Source organism: Heliangelus exortis, chromosome 7 (genome assembly GCF_036169615.1).
Source record: "Heliangelus exortis chromosome 7, bHelExo1.hap1, whole genome shotgun sequence".
NCBI lineage: Eukaryota > Metazoa > Chordata > Aves > Apodiformes > Trochilidae > Heliangelus > Heliangelus exortis.
In genome coordinates this window covers 12414536-12437054 of record NC_092428.1, presented here as the reverse complement: position 1 = coordinate 12437054, position 22519 = coordinate 12414536, and the positions used below count along the sequence as shown (strand labels likewise).

The 22519-nt window shown below is 43.0% G+C and overlaps 1 protein-coding gene across 7 annotated transcripts in view; it reads left to right on the top strand.

Moving 5' to 3' along the window:
- A1CF (APOBEC1 complementation factor) overlaps nucleotides 1-22519 on the top strand; it is a 35198-nt gene that overhangs the window by 10718 nt on the left and 1961 nt on the right. For 2 of the 7 annotated variants that reach the window (XM_071748876.1, XM_071748880.1), the window contains 8 exons: nucleotides 263-501; nucleotides 3800-3964; nucleotides 7390-7487; nucleotides 8666-8936; nucleotides 10450-10634; nucleotides 12768-12904; nucleotides 13519-13652; nucleotides 15988-19078. In XM_071748876.1, the coding sequence (XP_071604977.1) occupies nucleotides 263-501; nucleotides 3800-3964; nucleotides 7390-7487; nucleotides 8666-8936; nucleotides 10450-10634; nucleotides 12768-12904; nucleotides 13519-13652; nucleotides 15988-16139 (1381 nt within the window). In that variant the 3' untranslated portion in view covers nucleotides 16140-19078. Of the gene's footprint in view, nucleotides 1-262; nucleotides 502-3799; nucleotides 3965-7389; nucleotides 7488-8665; nucleotides 8937-10425; nucleotides 10635-12767; nucleotides 12905-13518; nucleotides 13663-15987; nucleotides 19079-22519 lie in introns of those variants that run through there. The other 5 variants (XM_071748874.1, XM_071748879.1, XM_071748875.1 and 2 more) reach the window with 4 other exon arrangements.

Genomic DNA, 22519 nt, shown 5'->3' with positions numbered 1-22519 from the left:
GATTTGGCTTTGCTTTCTCCTTGATCTCAAATCCCTCATTTCAGTGGTGCTGCCTTACTTTGATGTTAAATTCAGCTGGGGTGACCTTCATGTTAGATCTTGCATTGAGCCAGACCACCCGAATGTCCCGAGTAAATACACCACAGAAGTGGCAGGCCTTGTGTTTGACCTTGTGTTTTGGGAAAAGAGGAGGGCTTCATTTTAATTTTTTCCTCTCCCTGAGAACTGTTCCTAAGAAATGAACCACGTTGTTTCCACACAGGAATGGGCGCCTCCTCGGAGTCTGCGCCAGCGTGGACAACTGCCGCCTGTTTGTAGGAGGGATCCCCAAAACAAAGAAGAGGGAGGAAATTTTAGCAGAGATGAAGAAAGTCACGGACGGGGTTGTGGACATCATTGTCTACCCTAGTGCAGCTGACAAAACCAAAAACAGGGGCTTTGCTTTTGTGGAATATGAAAGTCACCGGGCAGCAGCAATGGCCAGGAGAAAACTGCTCCCAGGTTAGTGCAGATGAGAAGGGTGATAAAGGTGGCTCCATCTAAGGGGTCACCTAGGTACACATTGCACTTTGGTGAGATCTGTGTCTCCAGAGGACCCAAATAGCCAAGGAAGTGAATGCTGAGGGTTTTCTGAGGCTTTTTCTCCTCTTGGATGCTAGAGACACCCAGAGCCAGGAGGTACCTCAGCATACTGATGGAGCTCATTATCCATATTGTTCATTTAGGAGCCTAAATTTATTCAAAATACATCTAGATGGATTTAGCTGTGTGTACCTGTGCAGCTCTGTTGTAGGAGATGCATTATTCCATGGTTATCTTGGGTTATATATTAAAATAATACAGCCTCATTTATGGCCTCTCAGAGAGAATCACTCAGGAAATTATGCAACATATTCAGAACATATTCAGTCTTGACAGTGTAATGCAGATGTTCCAAAACAGACATCTTCTGTGTGGGGAGAGAACTTCAAATGAATAAATGCTTTAGGTTTTAAACAGTTTAAAGAAATACATCAGTGCAATTTAGCGCTGGGGAACATTCAAAGACCACTGCGAAACAGAGAGAAATTTGGCAGGTATTGTATGAAGGAGTCACTTATCATTAATGGCATCTGCAGTGATTTCACCAATTTTCTCATGTTATCTTATGCTCATTGTCTCCCATTCTGGTTTTGTTGAACCCAGCTCAATTGCTGTTGAGAGAATCCAATAAACCTTCTGGTTTGAGATTCATTAACCCACCGGTCTTCTTTCATTCTTTCTATACGAAAGTTCATGAAACCACATGTAATTTAAATCCTTTTTTTCTGACTGTAAAAAAAAAACCAAAAAGCCAAACAAACAAACAAAGAAAAACCTCAAAGCATGATTTTGAGGACTGAGTAGTTAGCTATTGGGGGTATCAGTCATTGACCATTCTTCCTTTTATTCTGCACTTTCTGCATCAGCTTAGCATCTCCCTATTTGTGGGAGTACATTAATTGGCCCATGCTTCTCTACAACATTTCTTTGGTCTCTGTATAAAGAAAGGAAGGAAGAGGTGCAGCCACAGCTGCCAGTGGCAGCCTTGAGGGTGCAGAGCCCTGAAATCCTGAGCAAAGATAGTGAGAGAAATGTGAACCAGCACATAGCCCTGAACAGACACGTGTGATGTGTTAGTGCTTTCCAGTTTGGGGACATCTCAGTAGAAAGTTGGGGGAACTGAGCAGGAGCCAAAGTTTTCTGATGTTGCAAACACAGAGGAGGAACTTGAAAAAAATTTCAAGCCAGAACTGAATGTGTGTCAAACTGATGCACTGGATGAATATCATTAGCAAGATGCTTCCTTTACTCTGAACCTCCTGCTCTTTGATGCAGCTTTGTAAGAGACAGAAATGCTCAGAAAGGAGAATCATAGAATAACAGAACTGTTTGGGTTGGAAGGGACTTTAAAGATCATCTATTCCCAACCCGCTGCATGGGCAGGGACAACTCCCACTAGAAAAGGTTGCTCAAGGTTCTGGTCCAACCTAGAACAGCAGCAAGAACTGAACAATGAGGACACTCATAGTGAAGATGCTTTTTATGAAGACTTTGAAACAGTTAGGCATCAAGCTTAGCACCTTGCTGCTAGTCAAGGAGGTCATTATTTCCAATATTGAACAGGAGAAGACAATGCAGAAAGGGGCGCACAGCCTTCCATTTCATTGGGCTGCCACTAGCACCCACCTCTCAATTTCTGGTTGCAAACAGCCTGGGGCAACTGGGCAGTGGTGAAAGCTGAACATCAGCCCAAGCTCACTCCACAAATTCTGTCTCATTCTTGAGTCCTCCTAGCAGCCCCTTTCTGGTTTGCTTCTTAATTTTAAGATCTGTTAAAGAAAATCAAGTCTCTAAATTTTACCCTCACACTCTAATTTTCCTGAATTTTGGAGTTCCCATCCCATCTTAGATAGGTTATCCAAGCAGAGATGCAAGATAGAATGGCTTGGGTTTGTTTTGGGGTTTTTTTGATCTATCAAAAAAGCAATTTACAGGATTCTCATTTTCTCTCTACTGGCACAGGCATCACTGGGTTCCTTCCATGTTTTAGAATAATTAAAACCTCAGGGGACCAAATCTTCACATCATAAGGATAAGAGATAAAGAAAGAACACAAAGTCCCACTTACTCTTTGGGGGACCTTTTTAGAAGAGGTAGACATATTATTTCATTATCTGGAAGTAATACCTAGCAGTCACCAAAGCAGAAAATACTCTCTATTCTACTTCAAAGAAGTAGATGCTGGGCTGATTAAAATTTCTGGAGCAAAAGGGGGCCACAGATGTAGCACATGAAACCTGGGGCTCTGGATATCTCATGGCCAGATTTCAACCACTCCTGAAGAACAAAATGAGGAAGATCTCCCTTCAAGATGTGCAGAAGGGACAGTAAAGAAAGAAGGGAGGAAAGAGTTGCCATTGCTGTCTGGAGTAGACAGGAGGTAAAGAAAGCATCACTACATAGAGGTGCCTCTGTCTTACCTGGTGTCCTGCTGCTCATCACCAGGATTCCCACAGCTTTGAGACAAGGCCATGGCAGTCCATTCTCATTACATATTAAACACTACCAATCTGCTAATCAATCACTTATCAATTAGGTGACTCAATGACCCTCAGCAGCTCTACCTAGTGCATACAGAGCCCATGGGTTTCTCTTCCACATCCCGTTTTGTGCCGTGTTACTTTTTGTGTCCTTCCTTTATACCACTTCATCCAGCAGCTCTTGAAATAGTTGCACACAGAGACATCCTGGCTTTTACTATTTCATCTCGCCCAACTAGGACTTCTGTATCCCTTTCCTGTTATCTAGTGTATGGCTTTTGCAGCCAAGAGGTTTTTTGTCTAAGTTTGTTAAAATATTTCCCTTTAGAGAGCCCTCCAGAGAATGCAGCTGTTTGTGAATCATGCCATATTTTCCCTTTGTTAATTCTGGATATTGCATTGTGCCAGGAACCTAAGGTATTAGTGGGAGCACACCAATAGTGTGACCACCTGTTTTTAGGAAACAAGTTAACAAGCAGCTGTGCTTTGAGATAGAAATCACAGAATCATAAAATTACAGACTAGTTTGGGTTGGAAGGGACTTAAAGGATCTACTCCCAACCCTGCTGCCATAAACAGGGACACCTCCCACTAGACCAGGTTACTCGAGGCATATTTTGGCTTAATTTGTAGAATTGGGCTATTCTGCTGTTCATACTGCATGTGAAATCAGTCTCTGGGCAGAAGTGAGAGGAGCTAAAACCTGTCTGACATTGACTATGCCCATCCATTTAAAGGAAGGATCCAGTTGTGGGGACACCCCATTGCTGTTGACTGGGCAGAACCAGAGGTGGAGGTGGATGAGGACACGATGTCATCCGTGAAGATTCTCTATGTGAGGAACCTCATGCTGTCAACCACAGAAGAGACCATAGAAAAGGAGTTCAACAGCATCAAACCAGGTAGGGACCTACTGACATGCTAGCTCCTAAATAAGTACAAACTGAAACATTGCTCCAGTCTTAGAATGCTAAAGGGAGAGATGAAAATAACTGGTTTTCTGCTATAAAATGTTTGTGTGTGATGCTAGAAATATAATCATTAGACCAAAGGCTCCCAACCAGCATGCACACATTAAGGGCTGCTGAATTTCCAGCTGACAACACTACTAAACTTTTTAGGATGATTGGAAGCTGGAAGAGATCCAAAATGCTGCATGAGGAGGCCTAAGCCATAAAAATGATCTTGAGTCATTTTGATCTTCCTGAACAAGAGAAGCTGTTGGTTCAACAGCTGGGTGATTTTAGGAGTCCTCTATGGCAAGGGATGATGATGGGAGTAGAGTGACTTCATGTAAATGCTTTTTATCTACTCAATCTAAATTGTGGTTTCTTTCTCTTTCATAAGAAACCTCCCCCATTCTTCTGTAAAACTGTGAATACTCAGTGCTTAATATTTAATGCAGTACATAACAGTGCTCCTTTGTGGCATATATTACAGGGTAAGATTTTTCAAAAAGCAATTGGGTTTGTTGGGAATAAAAACCTTACTGTTTTTTAAGGGAGATTTGACTTCTGAGTTGTTCCAGCTTTAGAAAATTGTACCCAAAATCAATGCAGATAAAATAACCCATTTCTTCATCTCTCCAAGCCCCACAGTCTATTAGGCATTAGTACTAGCATTTCATCTCCTTCCTGTTAACTTCCTCCTAATAATTCTTTAAAATACACTACAGAGCTTATTTGTTTCCTTCATTAACTTTTCAACTTTTAATTTCAGCTCTCTATCATTTTTTGTTGTTGTTTTGTGTGTGTGCATGCACACATCTGGGGATTTTTGTGTTGTTTGTTGGATTTGTTTGGTTTTTTGTTTGGTTGGGGTTTTTTTATTTTGTTTTGTTTTTTTGTTTTTGTGTGTTTTGGTTTATTGGGGGGGGGGGTTTTACCAGGCTGCAAAGGTTTTTATGAGGTTTCTTTATGAGTCCTTTTAATGTTTCTGGCTAATACTTTTAGCCACCATCAAGCTGGTGGAGATCCCATTTATCCCTGAGATAAATATGTATCATTCCACACTTTTAGCTGCTTCCCCCATTATTTACCCAGTTCTGATCTTGCACTCAGCAGGAATGCAGTTACTCCAGTGCAACACTTTGGTAAATGCTGTCTGCTTTGCTCCTAAAACAAGTTTTCTAGGCCAACAACAGAAGATATGAATAATCTTTAGTTTTCCTTTCAGCATTTTATCACTTTTCTCAGGCTGGATTTTTTTTTCCTTTTTTTTTTTTTTTTTTTTTTTGTTTGTTTGTTTTTGGTTTTTGGTTTTTGGTTTTTTTTTTTGTGGACAGTTTTATTTATTGTGGATAAAATCAGGAATGCTTTTTTTTAAGATGAGCCATGCTTTCAAAAAAACATGCATGAGAGCAGCAAAACCTGAGTATTGAGGAGAACAAGTGAAGTTTAAATTATAGTGAGGTGACAATAAAAGTGGTTAGCACAGGTCTGAAATTATTCACTTTCTCCCTTGGTTACCTGTCATATTTTTGAGCTGCATTTCAATGCCACTTGCCTGGGCTGTACAGTTGATCCAGAGCACCAGGAAGCTGTTTTGACAATAACAAGTCACCCAATAAAAAAATTATCATACCCAAAAGACTTAAGATCCAGAAGTCCCCATAACAGAGCAATTACCACTCTGGGCTCCATAGACACTGCCAGGAACAATGCTCACGCATCTCAGTTTGCAGTTCAGCAGGGACATCACCCCTTAACCCTGTCCAAGGACATTGCCAGGTGACTTCTCTGGAGGGCTGCATCACTTTTCTCACTGAAACGCATCCAAGGACTTTTGGCAAAATCCTAAACTCTGATAGTTTCCATCAGGAAGGTCATGCTCTCAAAATGTGCTGAATGGGAGAATACTTCCCCCCTAATGTCACACAGTCACACACCTCTCTGTGGAAACGACCTGAGGGTGGGTCATTGCTCTGCTCCAGCAGAGGCAGGGAAGAGCAAGATTTTGGATCAAGCAAGTACCAGTAACACCAGTAACCATGCTCTCAAGTGGGGGAAAGTGGATTTTCAAAACACAGAGAGCTCATTAAAGCCTTGAAAAGGCTGGAACAAGGCATCACCGTGTAACTCCCCTAACTCTGGGGACAATCCCAAAAGGATACATAGTGCTACTTACCATTCCAGTGTTATTCTGAAGAACTGCAGGCTGCTGATTCTGTAGGCTTTGGCAGGCTTCATCTAGCCCGATAGAATTCCTAATGATTCCCCCTGAAAGCAAAAGAAATGTATTTTCTCCTGCAATTATTTGAGTAAGTGTATTTTTGTGGCAGTATGACATTTCTCCCCACACCTCTTCAGCTTTAAATCCACCAGAAGATTCATCAGTATCCCTCAGCCATATTTCCAGTGGATATCTTTGGGGTGTTGCAGTCTTGGTGGTGGGGCTGGTTGATGATGTACTTCCCAATGCACAGGAGTGGGGAAGATGAGGAAAAGATAGATGTCTAAAGCTTGTGATCACAGGAGGAGAACTGGTGCAGTTATTTTGGGGACAAACTTATTTGTGCAAAGTATCTTGGTACTAGCAAGTTCCTAGCAGCAGAGCAGCTGCCATAGGGAAGCTGTAGGGTATGGACATAAAAAAGAACAAGAAGCCAGTTATATTTTGATTTTTACAGGTAATAACAGAGGTGTAGAAAGATTCAGGATGGGGGTCTCCAAGCCCAACCCCACTCGCAGGAGGTCTAAGTCCACATATGCAGCAGTCTGATGGGGACCATGTCCATGTGAATCAGGGGATCCCCAGGGGCTGGGGATCCCCCACTACCCGGGGCCCCATGTCAGGAATGCCCCACTTAGACAGGAAAGGCTGTTTCTTAGGGCCAGGCCTGCTGTCTCATTGGTCCCAGTCCATCCCCATGCTTGGGGCTGCTCTGACCCGAACAGAAGTTGGTGTTTGTTCTTGCTGAACAACCTGAGTCAAGAGAAGAGCCTCCCTGCTTTACAGGAGCAGCATCAGCCTCTGAACACTGTATACAATGCACATAGGAAACCATGGAGATGGCAACCACACAGTGACGCTACTTGTAGCTCACCAGATCCTGGTTATGTCACAAGTCCTGCTCAGCCATCCAGGTCTCTGTGGTCTGCAACAGAAGGGAGACACAAGACCAAAGATTGTGTCTAAGAATACATCTTGGACAGGAGAAAACCACTCCATTGTAATGAGAAACTTCCTGGTGTCCAACCTTTTTTTAAATACTATATTTATTTCCCCAAGTTATGTACTGCCTAAGAGGTAAGAAGATATTGACTTCTTGTTCTTTTACCCTTGGTCAGCCTTTGTTCTCCAACTAATATCCCAACATTTTCTGCAGGTGCAGTGGAGAGAGTGAAGAAGATCAGAGACTACGCCTTTGTGCATTTCAATAAACGAGAAGATGCAGTTGAAGCTATGAAAGCCTTGAATGGGAAGGTAAAGCTGATGCACAGGCTAATTTGTGGGGCTTATATGTAGTAGGTTGTAGGTAGCTGAAACAAAGCTTCCTGGCTTACTAGCTAAAAAAGCATCCTGAAAGTGGTAGTACAAATTTCTCTTTGCAGGCTGCTTTTATACAACTGAATTCCTTTTTAAGCAACACTGATGTATAAAAATGGTGGAGGGGAGACCTTAGAGCACTTTCCAGTACCAGAAGAGGCTACAGGAAAGCTGGAAGAGGGCTTTTTACAAGGGCATAGAGTGATAGAATGAGGTAGAATGGTTTCAAACTGGAAGACAGGAGATTGAGATGAGATTTTAGGAAGAAATTCTTTGCTGTGAGGGTGGTGAGGCACTGGCACAGGTTGCCCAGAGAAGCTGTGCCTGCCACATCCCTGGAAATGTTCAAGGGCAGGTTGGATGGGGCTTGGAGCAACCTGATCTAGTGGGAGTACCCTTGTCAGGGAGTCAGAACTAGATAATCTTTAAGATCCCTTCCAACCCAAATCATTCTATGACTGATTCTATGATTTTGGTTTCTTGTTCCCTGCATTCATGCTAAATATTTGTCCAGCCCAACCTGCAGCTCATGCCCCAGAAAAAAAAAAAAAAGCAGAACAAAGCTGAAGTGAGGACTGGCAACCAAGGGCTTATGGTTCCCTTGGCTCACACTCATAAACTTGTCACATGTCTGCCAACAAAAACATTCATGGGGAAATGTGTGAATTACAAAGCAGCACAAACAAGGTCAATTCAAAATACCTGCTCCATTTCAGATGTGGATTTCCAAGGAGGTTGCTCTATTATAGCACCTCTTGCCTGCCATTCACCATGCTGTAATGCAGTCCCAACTAGGTGTTAACCCCATTCCTATTTTTAGTGTGCTGCTGCTCTCTGTAGGAGCTTGTATAATCTTACACAAAGCAAAACCTTTGTAAGGCTTCACAGCTGATTTAGTTAAGGAACTTCTCCCAGCTGGGTGGTCTCAGCATGTTAAGTCTTCACCCACACAGTGACTTCTTCCACCCATAGTAGGTAGGTTTTGACTTTTTTAGTTGGTTTTCTCCACCTTCCCAGTAGGGAAACTGCCTCCTTTTGTGGGATAATCCCTGTGCACTTTGGACACTCACAATTATGCTTCTCCCACCCTCTTTCCCCACTACACCTGCATGAAGGTGCTGGATGGGTCCCCAATAGAGGTGACATTAGCCAAACCCGTCGACAAAGACAGCTACGTCAGATACACCCGGGGCACAGGAGGCAGAAGCACCATGCTGCAAGGAGAATACACCTACGCCTTCGGACAGGTCTATGATCCTGCCACAGCCTACCTGGGGGCCCCAGTTTTCTATGCACCTCAAGCCTACGCAGCCATCCCCAGCCTCCACTTCCCCACCACAAAGGGGCTGAGCAACAGGAGCATCATCCGGCCTCCATCCATCAGAGGTAACTCTCACCATGTGAATACTTCACCTTTATCAAAATATCTTCTGCAGGGCTTGGGTGGCTGCTCCTGAGACTCGTGTCCAGTGGCTTTGCCCTGGACACTGGATCCCCTTCACAGAGTGACCAAACCCACAGTTTTAAGGCTCCGTCCTTCCCAAAGGTATAGCAAACTTCCAGCACATTAAGCAGGGCATGAAATAAAATAACTATTTTCCCACAGCAAGCCTGAAACAGCTTCTAGATTGGCCTATGGCCAGTGAAAAGAACCCATGAAACCTCCTGGTTTTGCCCCCATAGAGAAGACCAAATAAAACAATTTTCCTTTGCCCTCTTCAGAGCCACCTCCTTCAACCAGCCCCCAGCACAACTCTCTGCTGGGTTTCCTTTTTGCTTTGAAGGCCACAGGGAAAGTTTAACCAGTCTTGGTGTTTTCTGACACAAAGCCACTGGCATTTCCCAGGAAGCACATTGCCTTCATGCAGGGAGGGGAGTCATCACTGAACTGAAATGTCTGGGGGCTGGACTTCTTTTTTGGGTGATCATTAACCTAATAATAAGCAGTCTGTGAAAACAAAGAGTATTCCTGAAAGCTGCTGAGGCTCTGCCTTTGATCCTAGGTGACATCAGGGACCATATCACTTCCCCATGCTGAGGTACCCCCTGTTAAATATCTTTGCAGGCATTGTTTGGTAAGTGCAGAAGTAAGCCTGGGCCCTAGCAAAAACTTTTAATCAGCCTGTGTGATCTTCCTTCCAAAGATGACACCTGTGGCAGTCAGCTTGTGCCCACAAGCCTGGTGGCCGGGTCCCACAGTAGACTAGGATTCCCCATGACACTGTAGCAGGGTTGGATGATACCAGCCAATTTTTCTCCTTTCCTGAGGAAGGGGAGACAGGAGCAGGAATTTCCCCTGCTGTCTCCCATGGTTTTGCCCACACAGGTATGATGGTTGCTTGCACCAACCTCACCCAAATGGTTGTGAGAGGTGCAGATGTGATAAGCCACCAGCCCTCTTTCACCTTGTAGTGTTACCAAACTCCCAAGAATGGCTCCCCAAGCAAAACCAGAAGCATAAGAGGGGTGGGAGGTGGGTAGGAATCTGGTTCATATAAGAAGGGACTATATAAACTCTGAATTCTTCAAGCAAGTGAAATTACAGTAGTGTGTAGCAAATGCTACCAGATGTCCCTTCTCTATGTTTCAAGTACAAATCCAATTAGAAAGATTTCTCAAAGTCAAAACTATCCAGAGAAGATGGAAACACAGTCAGAAAGAAGCAGGGCTTTCCAGAAAACACTTCACCCATCTGAGCAAACAAACCACGAAAGTGTCAATTCAGAGCCTGGGGTATCTCAGCAACAAGCTGTGGGGGACTGCTGCCCATCCTCTTCCCAAACCCAGTGAGTGGAGCTAACTTTTCCATTTCAGCGAGAATCAGGGTCATTTTTCCGGCAATTTGATTCAGTTTAATGCCTTCTTACATTCCTAGAAATTTACATGAATGTACCTGTAGGGGCTGCGGGAGTTAGAGGACTGGGAGGTCGTGGCTACCTGGCGTACCCGGGCCTGGGGCACGGATACCAGCTCAAAGGAGAAAAGAGGGGAGAGGATAAACTCTATGACCTCTTGCCAGGAATGGAGCTCACACCGATGAACCACGTCACACTAAAGCCTCAAGGGATCAAACTTGCTCCTCAGGTATGTGTGTGAAAAAAAAAAGAGTTGGTATCTAAGCCACAGATAGTCTTCATCCAAAATCCTGCTGGGAAAACAGCCCCCTGCTTGGGTTTGTACTGGGAACTGGTAATGAAATCCACTCTTGCATCTCAAAAGACTTAAAAAAATTAAAATGCCATTAGGTGCATCTAGCAATTCCCACCTGCCTTGATGAAGAATGGCATCTGGTTGCCCCTGGAGGAGTCAGACAAAACCCCGCTATGGCTGTTGCTCCCTATAAGCTCTGTTGGTTAGGGAAATTCTTACCCCAAATGGGTTTGATAAACAGGATCATAAAATCATAGAAAGGTTTGGGCTGAAAGAGAACCAAACCATCACTTGGGGCTCCCCCAAGGAACAAATGTGCATGTATAGAAAAATAGCTTATGTCTGGAAACCAACTATAGGAAATCAACCCTGCTGGTTGCCCAAGGAGGCCTCTGCTGTGACTGAGCATGTGGGACTGAGATCCAGACAGGTGGATGAGTGCTGAGGTGAAAAAACCCAGAACAAATTCTCTGCAATTCTGAGAGCTCTCATGACAACTCCTTTCCCCTTACATCATGCAAAGAAATGCAAGAAATTAAACTCACTTTGAATTTTGAAACACATCTCTATTAACACTTCAATTGCCACAGAATCCTGTTTGCCAAAGTCTATGAAAACATCCTTTTCTCCACTAGAAAACTGGGAAGAGGTTTTGGGGTTTTTTGACCCCTCCAAAATTTCAGTGTCTCCTCACTCTATTTTATCAGCATATAAGAGGGATACTGCACTGCCTTAGGGCAGGTGATATTAATTTTTATCTCTTCCCACCCATGTCAACTCCCCCCAGCTTATATTCAGGTCTTAAACAGTTACAGGTTGCCTCATGACAGCCTCGTTAACAGGACAACCTCATTAATACCCACCAGCTTTGTTTGCCTCTCCCATTCAATACACCACGGTCATTTCAACAGCATCTTTGAGTGGTGGGTTTTGATCCTGCTGCCTAGACAGGGATGCTCAGTGTTAATAAGTAGATCTACCTTACTGAGGATTTATATGTTGATGTAACATTATAAAAACAATGTCTGTATTAAGTCAGGACAGCAGAGAACAAGGGTTGCCATAGTGAAGAAATGTAATATATCAATCAGTTCATAAACACCACAAAGTGCTAAACTTCAGTTGGAGCAATGACTGGAGAATTAAAAGCAGCATTAGTGCTTAAACTTTATATTTCCATTTTATATAAATTAAATTTGAAATTTAAATAAGGTGGAGCACAGAAAGACACAGGCTGTAGCCACCCAGGAGTGTCTCTGGTCCTAGCACGGCCAATGTTGCAAAGCCCCAAGACCAAACATCTCAGATGAGGGTCAGGTCTGGTGGAGCTACTTGAAACAAAAACCCAACCATGTGTGTGGTCTGACCATCCCTCACAGGGAGGCATGGGAACACCACACTGTCTTCAAACCCATTTGGGAGATCAGATACTCTTTGGGTTAAAAGGAAAAGAAATAAAAAGCCAAAGCAAGAACTTTCCCCAGCAGTGAGTGTGCTGAGGCCAAGGACAATGCAGCTCAGCATTTGACTTTCAATCTAGAGGAAAAAATAGCCTATTGAAGCCTATGTAATTAATTGGAAGGAAAAAAAAAAAAAAAGCCTTTTATTTTTTGTTCCTTTTCATTTGCTTTTTTTTTAAAGAAGGCTGTTTGGACATTTCATGTAACCCAGTTAGCCAGGCAGGCTCCAGAGTGGTGAAGCTGGGCCCAGCCTCAGTGCTTCAGCTCTGTTAAAGTGCACAAATAGAGTTTCTGGAGAGAATTCAAAGAAAACCACGTTGATATCAGAATAAAACAGCAAAAGGACATAGGTGACCCATTTAATGGGGTAAAAAAACAACTTCAGGAATTAGAGGGGTTTTTAAAAGGGGTTCATTTAAAATGAACATTTAAATGATGACATTAACATTTAGATGAACTTCAAGTTGAAGTTGCCATTAATTTTTTTTTTTAAGCCTTGTGGACACTTCCATGACAACCGTGAAAGCCCTTATGGGGGGCTGGGGATGGTCAAGAAGGATATTATACTGGAATTAACTGGAGTAAAAATCCCTTTTCTCCCTTCTAGATCTTAGAAGAAATCTGCCAGAAAAACAACTGGGGACAGCCTGTTTACCAGCTCCATTCTGCAATCGGCCAAGACCAAAGGCAGCTCTTCCTGTATAAAATCACCATCCCTGCCCTTGCCAACCAGAACCCCACCATGTAGGTAACCATTCAAGGTTTCCTGGGGTTTAGGATTTTTTTCTTTTTTTAATGGCATTTTATCTAGCATCTTTCCTCAAAATATGGTTGTACAAGTCTCTATTTCCTTTTTTAAAAAAAATACATATTAGGAAGAAAACCATCCACAAACTAAAATAACTGATAGGGATGCCTGCTCTCTCTGGCTGCAAAGCCAGAAAGCCAGACATAATTGGGCAAAAGGGTGTTTCTTAGTACAAAAATAAAACAAACTAGTTCTTGTGGGAAAAAGAAAGCAGCTTGAAGGAGCTGATAATTTGGCTCCAAATACGATGCCAAATATTTCTGGCCTAAAATATTGTTTGCTGTGCATTTTGAAGGCTCCAGCAGGCTTTCATTCATGTTGAAAATGCACAACATGCTCTGAAAAGATGTTGTGTCTAAAATGAGACCCGGTGCCTATAAACTCAACAAAAAAACTAAAGGAGGAAAACACATTTGTTAATACAACATCCCAGTAAAATAATGTTTCCATTTGATATGTGGGATGATGTCATCTCTGAATGCATCAAAACACTTTTCACGCGAGTCCTAGAGAAAAAAAAATCCAAGGTACTATTTTCTTGTGTTCACAGCCATCCCTTCACACCACCCAAGCTCAGTGCCTACATCGATGAAGCCAAAACCTATGCTGCTGAATACACCCTCCAGACACTGGGGATCCCCACAGAGGGAGCAGAAGTGCCTCCTGCAGCACCAGCTTTTCCAGGTATGGGAAGGTCTGTACAGCAGAGGTCTTTTGGAATATTATTTCTCCTGCGTGCTTCCTTGGGGATGTCAAGAATGAACCTCGTCTTGGCCACTGAGGACAGACCTGGCTCTGCTCCCCACCCATACCTCTACCTTAACTCATATTGTTTATGTGTATGACATCTTTATTGCCTGTATAATAGTTTATATATTGACTCCCCTAATTGCAGTGTTCTCTGCCTAATTGTATAGATTAGCTTGGGATGGTGGCACTGGGTTTGGGGTCTCTGCTCCTACCCTGCTCCCAGCAGGGCCAATGTCAGGGATAGAGCACATTGCTCTGGGCTGTGTCCAGGAGAGCTGGGACAGGTTCTACACTGATCCTACAGGGATACTACACTGCTCAGGGTCTCATCCCAGGGACACACCTCCCCTCCACTCCCTCCAGTTTGTAGCTCCCTTCCTTCAACTGGGAGCCCCATATATAGAACGCAGAACCTTGTTCTGGTGTCACCAGGGCCACATCTGGGATGAATCCCCCCCTGGACCTGCTTGCTGTGGTCTGGTCAATGCTACCCAGGATGGGGCAGCTCTTCCACAGTACGCTGCTGTTTATTGATTCACAGTCCATCTGTCCTCATCCTTGGACCAGCACTTTTGATTTAATCTGCCAAAGAGATGACACAACTGTGAAAGCCAGGATCTGATCCCAGCTCTCACAACCCCACTGGAAGGTTGGGGTTTTTTTCTAGTTTGGGAATTCATTCTAAGAAGCTCTTGCAGCTGCCCACAGTAGCTAGGGAAGCCAGGGAAAACACAGGTTGGGAGCAGGAATCCAGCTCTCAGGCATTACATTTGCTGTGCTCTCCAGCATGGCTATTCTGATGTAGCAGGAGCAACACATGCCAAGCAGCTCATGAAGAATGCATTAGTCAGTACTACCAAGCTGTTTGGAGTCTCTCAAGGATGGATTTAAAAATAAAAATTAAAAAAATCTGTCCGGCTTCCTGCCACAAGAGTCCACAAAAGCCACAGAAAAATCAATTTGTCTGGGTCTGTGCAGGCTTCCGCAATGTGGAGACCAAATGGGCTATTTATTGAACCCAGGCCCCATTTACTGCTTAATTATAATATCTCCTTTTTCTTTCATCCACCCTTATTTATTTGTCTTGGAGCTCAAACAAACCCTAGGCCTTGAACAGGGCCAGTTGAATCCCAGCTCAGCTCAGGTCATGCACAGGTAGCTGCTTATTTCTCTTAGGATGGTGACAGGCCTGCTTTAAATCTCAGATCTTTCAATTCCTAGCTGAAATGTTGCACCTAACTTCCCTGATAGTAAAAGCCTGCTCTGAGAGGCCACAATATTCCAATTACAGCAAATTTCTCATGTTGTGTCCCCCAGATAACTTCTTCATTGAGGCAACACCTTCAATAAGGCAACACTCCCTGGGTGTTGCACAGTATCTCCATTTCCCCCCACCAAGAGAACCTCAGATCTGACTGACCTTGAGCTGATCCCAGTAACTAGCTGGTCAGTTGAAAATTTGGGATGCTGGGTGATGTAACTTGGCAGCAGAGCCCGGTCCAGCTGAGCCAACAGGGAACCCAGCTGCTCTTCCAGCTTTGGGCTTCACCTTAATTCCTGATTCTTTCACAGCAAAATATTGTGGTCTCGCCAGTACCCTGCTTTCAGACAAAACTGCCCCAAACAGTGTTTGTTTTTCTAGTGATTCATTTTAAATCAGCAAAGCTAACACTTCCCCATGGAAAATCTTGCAGCGTTGAAACAACATTTTCTATTAGAAACTGGTGAAGAAAAAAAAAATCCAGGTTAATAAATATTTTCTCCCTGATGTTTCATAGAGGGAGTTTCCTTCCTCTCTAACGTGGCTGTCCTGTATTGCATGTATTTTGACTGTGACAGGTATCAGAGCCATATTTTTTCTAGGAAACCTGCTCAGATTTCCCCTGATACTTTATTTTCTCACCCTCCTGGTGTCACATGTGGGCAGCCATGTACAGAACATCAGTAACTCCCAATTAGCTCAGAGGTAATCAAAGCCAAAAGTAAAAAATATTCAACAGAGAGCAAAATTTTGTAAGCAACGTCTTTAACAAATAATAGGTGAGAAAATGCAATAATTCTCCAGCTTTTTAAAATTACCTCAAACATGGAGCAAAACCATTCCAGAAATGACCTATTTGATTTAATGAGGTTACTCCCACTAACAGATTTACTGCTCCCTACATCTTTCCCATCGACAACAAAGTCTTCCCATCAAAAACTATCAAGCACTGGTAGTTTTTTAACATCTTTTCATTAATCTGGGCTTTTTCTCTCCTTTCTCCTGCAGGATACACCATTGCTAATGCAGCTGCCACTGTCACAGCTGCTCAGCTCAAACAAGCAGTGACAATGGGACAGGATTTGGCCACGTACGCAGCATACGAAGCCTACCCGGCTTTTGCAGTTGCTGCACGCAGTGATGGTTATGGAGCATTTTAATCCTGCCTTTAAGTAAGTTCCCTTAAATCAAGCACAGGCAGGGGAAAAAAAAGAAATCTCAGTCTGGTAATTCTTACACTTTCATGATAAGCTGTCACCTACAGTTAGCTTTTAGTCAGAGTTTCATTCTTTTAGTTTTTTTTTAGTTTCACAACAGGATGTTGGGGAGGGAAAGGAGAAATAAAATTAAAAAAACCTAAAAAACAAAACAAAACAAAACAAAAAACCAAAAAAAACCCCAAAAAACAACACCAAACCAAACTTGCTAAAAACCAGATTTTCACACTAGAAAGCAGAGTCTCAGCCCAGTAAATGAGGCATTCTCAAGTGTGTGTGTGTATACATATATGTGTGCATATATATACATAGACACTGCTGTGTGTGTGTTTACAAGCAGCAGCTCCTGCTGACAACAGCTGGTTGCATGGATGTTGTGACATGGGACCCAGAAAGGATGGGGTGTCTCCAGCAAGCCCTTCTCTGCATTAGGAGTTCTCTTCTGTTCACCCCCAAATTTCAGCCAGGCAGACACCAACAATTCTCAAGCCAGCAGAGCAGAGGGTAAAACAAAAGACTGAAGGTCTCTGGTTTGCCTGTTAACACCTCTGAGCATCCCACGCCACCAACAGGGAGGGATATATTCAGGCATCTAAAGTGCCTTTAGAATTTATCCTGGCACAACCAAAGAAGAAAAACATTTATAATAAACCTGTCTGGTTAGCCTAACAGTTTACATGGTCCTGAACACTGATTTAATTTTTAAAAGAAAGGGTAAGCATTCAGCAGAGGCCGCGTCTTGCTTTGCTACTTCCCAGCCATACTTGAAGTCAGAAAGCAGCTCTGGTGAGTCCAGCAGTGCTGTGTCCAGTTGTGGGGTCACCAACACAAAAAAAGACATGGAGCTCTTAGAGCAAATCCAGAGAAGGCCACGAAGACAATTAGAGGCTGGGCCACCTCTGCTATGGAGACTGAGAAAGCTGGGGTTGTTCAGACTGGAGAAGGCTCCTGGGAGACCTTAGAGCACCTTCCAGTACCTGAAGGAGGTACAGGAAAGCTGGAAAGGGACTTTTTACAAGGTCATGGAGTGATAGGACAGGGGAAAATTATTTAAAAAAATGCAAGAGGGGAGACTGAGATGAGATTTTTCAGAAGTTATTTGCTGTGAGGATGGTGAGACACTGGTACAGGTTGCTCAGAGAAGCTGTGGCTGCCCTTCCCTGAAGCTGTTCAAGTCTAGGTTGGATGGGGCCTTGAGCGCCCTGGTGGGAGGTGTTGTCCTTGCCCATGGCTGAGAGTTGGAATTAGCTGTTTTTTAAAGTCTCTTCCAACCCAAACCAGTCTGAGAGTCTATGAACTAATGGTGTATCTTTTCCTCATCCCATCCAATGGCAGATTTTGGGAAAGACACGAAAACTTTGAGGACTGTTAGCACTGAAAACCAAAACCAATGCTATTCATTAGGGCCAAGTCTCCACCCAATTAGAGCACAAGAGCTCACAGCCATGACACATTAATAACAGTCACCTCTATGGAAATTCAATTCTGTGCCAGGAACTTTATCAACAGGATGGAGGAGCCCTGCCTGGCTGTCAGTGCTGCTTTACACATTAAAGCAAGGCTGCTTTAAATGGCTGCTGCCATTCTTGCAAAAATCTGTTCAGTGGGAAAAAGATTCATGTCAAAGTAAAGACACCTCTTGTTTTTAAGAGCACTGGTGGCAGTGGTGTGTTTCAGAGTTTTGGGGATGCTGAGAGCATCCTTTTGTGCACCACAGGAGGGCATTATCTGTTTGTTTTTGCTGTCAGACTGAAGGAGAAGTAACGATGCTCTAAAGATTTAGGAGAAACTCAGTACTAGATAACAGCAGCAGACATTATTTTATGTAATATATCCTGTACCTTAATGGATCCTGTACATTAATGCACACTGAGAAAATTTGAATCTGCTCAGTCTGGGACTGAAAAAAAAACCCCAAAAAACAAACAAACAAAAAACCCAAACAAACAAACAAAAAAAACCCCAACATTTTTGGGGGGAGAACTTCTGACTGCTTTGCCAATGCCCATTGATTCCAACAGATCTGGCCCCAGATTCTTGATCTGGTCTAGGTGATATAATGTGACACCATGGAAGCCGTTTCAAGAGGAGCTTTTTCCATGCATCCCCAAAGCTGTACAAATCACAACAGTCTGTAACAAGGTGTTGGCTAACAGGAGCTGAGTGCTTTCTATTCTCATGCTTTGGCTGACTTGGTTTTGCTAGGAATGGAACAAAACCACATAAGCTGTACGGTCTGTGGTACCCTGGGACCCTTTCTCTTTGTAACCTAGCTTATTAGGGTGGTCAAGAAGGTGTTACAAATCCTTTGCCATTGCTCTTTGGCACACCTGGCTTTGCAGAAGACAGCAAACCTCTTTGCTGAGGGTGAAATAACCCAGAGTGTTATGAGTATCATGGCTTGGTTTTCTATGTCTTTTAAATCATGCTTGCCAACAGGTATTATATCCATCTCTCTCTCTCTCTCTCTCATTCTCTCTCTCTCTCAGACCACTGTTGTCAGAAAGTGTTTTTCATTTTCCGTGCTCAGTAACTTTAGCCTGCTTTATCTGCTATTTATATGAGTTCAGAAAGATGTCAAAGAAAATGGAAAGAAGCAGTATTAAAAAGTGTGTGCATGAAGCACTTATTTTTGTACGCGTAGTACAATATTTGTATAGAGTTTAACACTATAAAGTGTAGAGAAAAAAAATCACATCATCCATTTACTGGAGGACAATCGTGTGTATGTTTAAACAGAATGAAGTAAAAAATAGCACCTCAATTATCCATTACAAGGAGATAATAACTGAGATTAAATTCTGTGAAGCAAATCTGTAATTCCAGGATAATCCAAGGACATAAACTGAACTTTGAAATATCATTAAAACTTTGTAAACCAACTTGCATGCCTCAGTCCTTTTATACCCAGCTTTCATCTGAAAGGGTTCATTTCATCCAAGAGAACACTATGCTCTGTGGGGATCAATTTGAGATCAGAGACAGGGTCAGAAGCTGCCTAGCAACACTATGAGTGTTTTCACCATGTACTTTCGTGACACTTGACATACACACACGGCAGAAAATCAGCAGCGTTACATGTCGTTTTTAAATAAATAAAAATCAAGGTAAGTTTTTTTCCCACCACCTCTTCTGACCCCTTTGGAAGCCTGTAAGAGCAATGGAAGGCAAAATTTCTTTTGGCTTGGTAAGGATGCCCTTGACAGAGTGATGTGTGCTATCAGTACCAAGGTACCAGCTCTTGCCCCCAGTTATTGGGCTCAGAACCTCACTGGAAAGGTGCAAAACCAGATCTTGAGGGTTAATACCCCTTTACTGGGCATGGAAGCAGGAATTGCTATTGCTCAGTCCTTTGGCGAGATTAAGGTCAGGAATCCTCTATGTGGTACTCTAGGAGTAAGATTATTACCCAGGAGGTTTGTATAAAACATAATTCTACTTAAAAATGAGTGAGATTATAAAGCATGTCAGATTACACCTAACAGAATTAGAAATGATGGTACTTTCAAACCAATGGTTACAATTTAGCAAAACTTAAGGAAATAGGCAAAACAACAGGTTACAGCTAACAAAACAAGGCAATGGGTAGTAAAACTTTACAAAGCTAGAAACTATGTGCCCTTATGGGCCAAGATAAGGTTAGAAACAGAGACACAGAGAGAAAGAGAAAGAAGAGATAGGAAAGATATCACCACTTTTGAATCCAGCAGTGATCTTGGTAGGAAATTGTAGTCACTGGATGGCAGGTGGACATCCAGCATTTTGAAGGTGCCTCTTTCATGCCACCTGGCCCCACCTTTTTTGGGGAGGCTTTGGTGTGTCTCACAAAACCAGGTCACTTGGGCCATTCCAGATGGGAGGATTGGGCAATAACCCTGATTTCTGTGCATGTGCCCTCTCCAGTGTCCTTACCCGGGGCACACACAAGATGTCACTCTGCCTCCGCAGGGCACAGCTTCCCTACCCCTGTCCCTTATCAAGTAAGGACAGTGTCCTGCCTGTCAGGGTGGCCATCAAAGAGATCTCCCCTTGCAAGGAGTGTTCAGCTTATCGGGATGGCCACTGAAGGAGGGGCTGCTCTTGTAAGAATAGAGCCCTGTTTATCAGGGTGGTTACCTGCATGAGGGTCTCTCCTTCAGAGAACAGAGTTCAGATGGCTCATCCACTGGGGCCTCCACACCAGCACAATGTCCATTTTTTGTCAGGGCAGCTGCTTTGAGACAAATATTCTTCTCAGGGTTCTACACCACCCTGTGGCCACAACAGACATCTTGGTGTCTTCAGAAAAATCTTCCAGGGTGATGATTGAACATAACAGGTAGGGGGGGGGAAGCAGAAAGAGAGGAAATTGCAAAGGTAATCATGCATCACACAATGGATGTGCCAATTATGTATATTAAAACCAAAACGTAAACCAAAAACTGCGAACACAGTCCTGTTTTCATCAGCCACGATCCCCACCCAGTGAGTCCCAGAGACTCTAAGACAGATGAAAGCCACAAAACTGCATTCTCATCATCAAACCAACCCTTCAGTTGCATGGCTTGGAGGAGTTCTGATGTTTGGTCAGCTGTTTCCCTCATTTTTCCTCGAGTTTCTTCAATTGATGTTAAATTTAACATCCCACAGACTTCCTATTATTTAATCAGTATCATCTGCAAAGCTAAGAGATTCTGAAGTGTCATTTTTGAGACTTGCTGTACCTGTAAATTGAGTTCTTCAAAAGCATATCTGGTCCAATTACTCAAAAGGTGTACTTACCAAGTTATGATCTCTAACACAAATTTATGTCTTTTTTGAGTTACAAACAGGGTAAATACATTTATTGTCACGAGAGATTAATTGACCTGTTGTGTAACGATCTGGTGTTGCCATACCATGTATTGCCAATTTGGGATGCTCCTTAAGCACTCCTGATTCTCAGCACAATCACTGGGAAGTGGCTACAAAACTGAAAATATGAGATGGGCACAGGGAAGGAAATCCCACTCCACACCTCAGCCCAGTGTGCTGTTCTGGAGAGAGATATGAATAGAAATTCCCATCAGAACACCCCCATGTTAAGCCAAGGGGTGCAGGGTAAATACTTGACTCATAGGTGTAAGTATCAGTATAATCTCTAAAAAACAGTTTAGGGGCTGAATCTACATGAGTGCCCTTTACAGGATAATGTGTTCCAGAGATGCCACATATACAAACTTCTTCACTATCACATTGGCTGGTGTTCCCAAATAATACACATATCTTGAATTAAAGTCCATAAGGACTGAATAAACCATGTTTCAGGAGGGTCACCTGGGCCATCGTTGCAGGTTATTACCTTACTACAATTAAAAAGAAGCTCTTAGCAGAATCACTATGTGGATTAAACGTAAAGGCCTCCAATGTTGCATTACGTGACCAGGCCCACACGAAGTCTGATAAATTTTGGACAGTGATGGCAACGCTCTTTGGAAGTTTGACACACCAATTTAGTGTCACATTTGTAATATTTACATTTACTTCATAATAGTTGGGTTTACTAAGGGGATAAAATTTTGGACCTCAGAGATTTTATTAACAAGGCCATATTCCCTGATAGGGTTAACAAGGCCAATCTCTCCATTAACAGGGCCATTGTTCAGGAATGTGTTCTCTCTCCCCACATTCCATGTGTTTCCAGAAGCAACTGGTGATTTAGGCCCCAATAGTTACTATTTCAGCATTTGACATGACCACCCCATATAAGTTTTACATGTTTTGACAAATAGGCTTTAGTCCACTGTATCCTGGTATTATAATTTTCATGGATCCATACTTTTGGCAGATGGACAGGGCACGTTGCCCTGGTCATATTAAACATAAAGGACAGGTTAATATGAATAGTAAAAAATTGTCAACCATCTTCAGCAGCTCAAGGATTAACAATAGATAGTACTTGATCTGTACAGTTCCACACCTATGTAAAACACCCAATCAAGTCCCATGCTAGATTATGCTCAGCATTTTCATCCCCTCCCTCAACACTAAGGGAGAAAAGACAAGTTGTCCAGAATAATGAGAATGGTGATAATATATATGCACTATAGAAGTATCAATACTAAAAACTACACAGCTGACTGAAAAAATCAAAGAGCAGCATAAGCCTCCTGTTTGTGGTGGGCCTCTCTGGTCTTCAGTGGATTCTTTTTCCTATGAGAAAAGAAAAGACAACCTGGGTCTACCAGAACAGGTGTTAGAAGGAGGGCACTATCCACCTGGTGTCAATTTTGTGCTCTCTGCCATGGGCATTGGTGGCTATGTTAAAAAGCTGATAGCCTCCAGTGCACCTGTACATGAGTTAG